The sequence below is a fragment of the Echinops telfairi genome, unplaced genomic scaffold, assembly GCF_000313985.2.
Source record: "Echinops telfairi isolate 266 unplaced genomic scaffold, ASM31398v2 ScPeMD7_7416;HRSCAF=8454, whole genome shotgun sequence".
Lineage (NCBI taxonomy): Eukaryota > Metazoa > Chordata > Mammalia > Afrosoricida > Tenrecidae > Echinops > Echinops telfairi.
The window spans coordinates 3,410,721-3,417,170 of NW_022111316.1; the positions used below are offsets into that span (position 1 = coordinate 3,410,721).

The 6,450-nt window shown below is 40.5% G+C and overlaps 1 protein-coding gene across 1 annotated transcript in view; it reads right to left on the minus strand.

The window, feature by feature from the left end:
- Positions 1–1,128: 1,128 nt before the first annotated feature.
- Positions 1,129–6,450, minus strand: part of ZFP91 (ZFP91 zinc finger protein, atypical E3 ubiquitin ligase) — a gene marked incomplete at its 5' end in the record, with an annotated part of 27,465 nt that continues 22,143 nt past the window's right edge. Inside the window, 2 exons of the mRNA XM_045297054.1 lie at positions 1,129–2,943; positions 3,273–3,372. Coding sequence (XP_045152989.1) covers positions 2,433–2,943; positions 3,273–3,372 — 611 coding nt within the window. The remainder of the gene's footprint in view (positions 2,944–3,272; positions 3,373–6,450) is intronic.

The window sequence follows — 6,450 nt, forward strand, 5'->3', positions numbered from 1 at the left end:
ACAAAATAAAATTTATATTTAATTGACAGCAGAAACCGCAACAATAATTTATTGAAGAAAAACTGCAGGCAAATGGGAGTATTAAAAAAAGAAAAAGAAAGGAAAAGAAAAACAAGAATAGGACGTTTCTAATTAGAAATACCTCGTTGCTTTCTGGAGGTTGGGTGGGGTGGTATAGGGAACAAATTTCCCCATCTCAGAAAAACAAGATTTTCTTAGGTAGTTTGCTTTTACGGAGGTGGCTACAGTATCTGACTGTAAAGGACTGCAAAGGACATTTAGGGAGACAAAAGATGAGTGTGGAGACAGATGCCAACTAGAAATAGTGCAAAATGGACTCATATAGAAGACAACTTTGCAGTAGACTTGTTTTCCAATTTATTCAACAAACCAGCCTACTGTGGGCAGGAAAGCATATTCCAGATCCCTTCTATCCTTATTCCATTTTCTACCCCCACATTGGAAGGCTGGCAAATCTGCAACACTCTACAAAGAGACAATGGTGCATTTAAGCCCCATCACTGTAGGTGTTTCTCTCCCCATTCCCTGGCATTCCAACCACTGACACCAGTGGGTGTAAAGTAAGCCTCTGTCAGAAATGACATTTGTTACCCTTCTTGAAAGGAAAAAGAAATCAAAGAAAAATGAATGAACTTTGTATTTTTAGTGTTTGTGAAAAATAAGCTGTTTCTTATTTTGTTCTCAGCAAAACTTCATTCTTTCCAATAGCCATCACACATTTCAGACAATGAACAAACAGGGCAAGCCTTCAAGTCCAGCTTCTACGTGGACGTGAATGCTAAGAATTGCCTTGCTAATTCCCTAGAAATGAGCCAAACTAATATTTTACTTTTGGGGGGTAGGGGTTGGGTCTCTCCCATGGACAGGAAGTGGCTCCATGAAAAGCCCTATCCTGAGGAAGTGGCAATTCTCAGAATCTCAGGTGAAAGTCAGAGCTACCAAAAATATTAACTTGTATCTATTGAAGTAGCCTTTCCTCTTCTAAAGAAACAGACCAGAACAATTTTCTTTGACCTTTAATTTTAGAAGCGGTAGACTTGGTGGCAGAATCCCTTACACCAAAGAGCTGGAATGACCAAATGGTATGCACCACCCCCCACCCCCCACCCCAAGAACAAACCCAAAACACAGCATGGGATCAGAGATGGGCCACCTAGGTTATGCATAAGAAAACAGTGTGAACAAAATAATAATAATATATTTTTTAAAAAGACACCACCCCCCACCACCAAAAAGCCAGATTCACCAGAGAAAGTCTCTTTTCGATAATCAAGACCCTGAAAATCCTCCACATCCCCTCAAAATTCCTAAATCCCAATGCTCTAAAAATTTCAAAGAGCTCTAATTACCAAGAGCCTAACATCTGTCCCTAAAAAAGCTTCCTTCCAAACGAGCACTAGGCTACTGTAGTGACACTGTTAATTCTGAGGACCAGCTTGCTTTAAAGGCCACTGGTGAACTATGCTTTTAGAGGCTGGCTGTGCTTCTTCAACCCTATTGTCTTGACTTCAAAAGTACCTCTTATGGAAAGGACCCCATGTCACAATCATGTAATCTTTCCCAGCCCCACAAAACATAGCAAGAAAGATCAAAGAAGAAAAAAAGAAAATCAGATTTGCGTTAATAAATAAGGAATCTCAGTTCCACAACACAAAAACACACGTTCAAAGTGCAAATTTCTGCCATTAACCTGGGACTTTTCTCACTGCCTCATCTGACAGAGCTCTGTCTCTCAGGCAGCCTGTGTAGAGGGGAGCCCCTCCCTCTTGGGAGCCCGCTTTCAAGCAAGAGAGCACCACTGAGAGCCATATGGAGGTGTTGGGAAGGGATTGAAGTGCTGGGGTCAAAGCAGAGGGAGATGGTCCCCATGTGTCCTTCCTTTGCGAAACCCAGAGGGAAATGGACAAAAAGAGGGTAAGAGACATGTGCTGTTTTAACAGCTCACCTTGCTAAGGGGCCCTAAAGTGCCAAGTTAAGCTGCCAGCCTCTGGAGGTTAGAACTGTAAGATACTTTGAGGATACATGTGCTGCATTGCGTAGAAGCCAGAACCATAGGGCAGCAGTAAAAGAGAAGAAGGGCTGGCTTTCGAGGACAGTAACATACTATAAGAGTTAGAAGCTGATCCAAAGCACATTCGTTATAGGTTGGAAAGAGGATCTGTGGGAAATAAGCCTGGCTGGAAGTGAGGATGAGGATACCCCGCTCTTTAAGAATTTCTTCTTTTTTGTCCACCTAAATGCAGCATCAATTTTATAAAGGGGACAATAGAGGGATAACAGGAGGTGGGTGTGTCTATGTGCTGTGATCCACAATGGAACGAGCAGGCCCTTCAGTTATTTTACTAGATTTTAAATGCTTTAAATTTTTTTTGTCCTTTTTTTAGCCTTTAAATACAAAGTCTTCCCTCCCACTAAGGTCCAGTAGAGTCTGAATCTTCAATGAGAACCTCTGTGGTAGCACCGAGGATATCTGAGTTCATGACCAGCCCATCAGCACCCCCACTGCTGCCACTTCCCACATAGATCTTCCCATCAGCCATGAGGCTCACCCGTTCTGTCCCACTGCAGTATGACTTTGACATGCCCTCAGCTTCTAGCAGTAGGCACTCTCCAGAGGTTGAGTTTCCCAAGGGCTCAGGAAGAAGAGGAAGACCCTGACCATCGGCCGATTGTGTGAGGGTCTCTGGGTTAGTGCCCAAGATATCTGTGCTGGTGATGAGGGCGCCTGCATTGGCAGCCAGGGCTTCTGCGATCAGCACCTCTGGGTGGCTTTTCGCTTTGTGTGCCACTACGCTGTCCTTCTTCTCAAATTTTTTGCCACAGATATTGCAAGAGAATTGGTAGTAGGAGTCTGCATCATGTTTCTTCATGTGCCAGTTAAGAGACGCCTTTTGCCGACAGGTAAATCCACAGATCTCACATCTAAGTACAGGGAAAGAAGAAATAGCTCATCAAATGGAGAAACCAGCTTATATGTGGTGAGAACTTGGAGTTATATACAGATATGTAAGCAACTACTAGTAATGTCTACTTCTTGTGAAAGAGTGAGCGAAGTTATTTGGAAGAAAAACTAAACAGATCTCTCCTCCATCTAACTGCTTGATAACATAGAAAAGAGAATACCAAGTACCTCCCCCAATCAGTATCAAGTTCTATTTAGGCAAAAACCAGTAGTGGTAGCCCCTGCCATGTCTGTAAAGTGCTACCCCCCTTGTGGAGCACAGGACGATCACCAGTGAATAAATACTCACTGTAACGGCTTCTCGCCAGTGTGGATCATGCGGTGCACTGCCAGATTGTGTGAACTCTTGAAGGCTCGAGCACAGTATTCACAGATATAATCCCTTTGATCTAAGAAGAGAAAAAAAAATGTTAGGGTTCCATTTAGATTGCCTTCAAGTTGTTTCCCAGGCTTGCAAACATTACATAAATGGCTAGGCAAATAAATTTAGAGGAAAAGCAATGCGGTTTTCAATTTTTTGAAATAACATGGACAAAGTTCATAAAAGAACTTCACTGCTGTAAAAAACTAGATAGACAGATGAGAGCTACAAGCCCAATCTAGATTTTACCACTAATTCAAATTTAGGGGAAACAGTTTAGGACGTAAACAACTACATTCCTCCAACACTCACCCCAGAGTGAAAAAAAGCAAAAAGCTTACACAAAACAATTTGCCGTTTCCTAGGGGAAAAAGAATTAAAAGAATCCACATCTAAACTAGGAATCATACCTTCTGTTTCAGGCTTAAAAATATGCTGCCTGATAGAGAATATACATCAATGACAAAACTTGAAAGTGAATCCAGAAATCACCCTTGAGCGTCTATGGTTAAGCAATTTTCCATAAGGTGCCAAGCCCCAGTTACTAAGGCAAAAATAGTTTGTTCAGTAAATGGCTCAGGGATAATAAGGTTGGGTCCTTATCATATATCATCTACAAAAATTAACTCTAAAAAGAAAAGACCTATTAAATGTAAGAGCAAACATATGAACAAGACATCATAGTCTTGTATTTGGCTCCTTATGTCAGAGCAACAAAAAGATGTGGGTCTTATCAAAAGTATAAACTTCAAGAAAAATGAAAAGATAGCAAAAATAAGACTATTCAAAAATAACTTTTCTGATAAGGGAATTATATTTAGAAAATACAAGCCTTAAAATTCATTCAATCCATCAATCAATAAAATAAAAAATGGACAAAGAACCCAAACAGAAACTCCTCCAAAAACATACAAATGGTTGAGAGCAAGGAATGATACATAAGATTAGTTATCAGAGGAAAAGCACAGGGACAGTTTCTACCCTGTCCTATGACTCGCTGAGCCAGAACGGTCACAATGGCCGTGAGAACTTGGTTTTGGTGAACGATGCCCATGTTACCTTACTGTGGTTTTGATTTGCATATGTACATACATATAAATGCACAAAGAGATCAAATGTCCATCAAAGGACATATGAATAAATAAAATGTAGATCGTATGAGAAAGCTGAAAATACTCTATAGTCAAAGTAGTCAGGCACAAAAGATCACAGTATTATAATTCTAATTCATTTGAAAGGTCAGAATAGCAAAATTTATAGACAAAGTAGATTGGTAGTTACTTAGACTAACAGGGTTGTAACTTAAAATGTGGGATTTCTTGACGCAATTAAAATTTTATAAAATGGTCTGTGAAGATATTGTAATTATTTGTGAATATAATAAAACAATAAAATTGTATACTTTCAAATGGATGAAATGTATGGTATGCAAATTCAGTTCAATAATGTTAGAGAACTAATCGAGAAAGTATAAGCAAAAGAGTATTACTCATATATACAAAAACTGTTTCTAAATAGTATTTGCCTACTCCACAGATTCTCCATCATTCAACTACCTCCCTCTGTCATTTCACCAAACACAACTACTCACCCATACCATTTGTCATTGAGCTAAATCTAGCTGAAAACCACCCTATGGGGCAGAGTAGATCTAAAAGCCCCATAGTTTCCAAGGCTCTAAAACTTCAGGAAAGATTACCACATTTCTGCAGTGATGCCTCTGGTAGGTTTGAACTGTCAGCCTTTCAGTTAGCAACTGAAGGTTTAACACTATATGCCCAAGAGGCATCTTCTGTTGCTCACATCCCCCAAATTTTGAACCTGCACGAGTGGCAAAGGAGCATGGCACTATTTTTTTGTTGTTGTAATTCTTGGTTGAGAAGCCACTGCACAAAAAGTTCTCAATATACAAGCCCCTCTCCACCACATGCAAAAAAATGGATTATTTCTCCAAAGTCATTACTTAAAATTTTTTTTTTACAAAATAACCTATCACCTTCAAAGTACTGTCCACTACACATAATACATATGTCAAATCTGTAATTTCATTCCTGGAAACATTTTCAAACTCATCTGTTGGATGGCTGACACCACGTCCTTCATTTTTTTTCTTCACCTCATATATGTCATGAAATCGCTGTCCTTTCATGTCCCTCTGCATTCACGGAAACAAAAAGAAGTCGCCTGGAGCAAGGTCAAGTGAGTAAGGTGCATGGAGCGAGAGGCATGCTGTTTGCCAAATACTGGCACACTGAGATGGCTGCGTTAGGTGCGTTGCTGTCGTGGTGCCAAAACCAGTCCCCTGTGACACAAATCAGACTTTTGCTGCACACTGTTACACTTTTTTTTAAAAACCTCTAAATAGAAAGCTTGATTAACAGTCTGACTTGGTGGGATGAACTCCAAATGCATTATCCCCCTCACACCAAAAAAAACCCAATGAGCATCATCTTGATCTTTGATTTCACTTGAGACTTTCTTTGGGTGAAGTGACAATGGCATCTTGCACTGATCTGACTGCTGCTTGCTTTTGAAGTTGTAAGAATAACACTATGTCTCATCACCAGCAATGACTTGGGGAAAAAGTCTGGTTGCTTCAGAGCTGTTCTTTCAAGGCATGTTTCCAGTCACAGCTCTTTTTCCTGGTCAGTCAAAATCCGGGGCACGGATTTCAGCGACCATTCTCATTCCCAAATCTTCCAAATTAAAATCCACTGAACTGAACTCCTCCAAGATAGTCCAGATAACTTCCCCTTCTCTTCAATGGTCTGTCGTTGATCTTTGAGCACAACTGCACATATTTTTTCGCCATTTTCTTCTGTTCGGGAAGTTGACACAGACATCCACAACAAGGTTTGCCATCAATCGACATTTCACCTTTTTAGAAACAAGAAAACCACGTACACTTGAGTTTTTTCCCATAGCACTGACCTTGCAAGCTGTGTTCAACATCACAGGAAAAAAATTTGACGGCCGCACGCTGTTCTCTTAAAATGGTCATCACAAAAAACGAGGTTCAAGCAAAACCACTTTCCTGAAAAAATTCACTGTGACCAGTGAGGCCCTTCCCAGGGGACACCACTGGGTGCACTAGCTCAGAGGGATT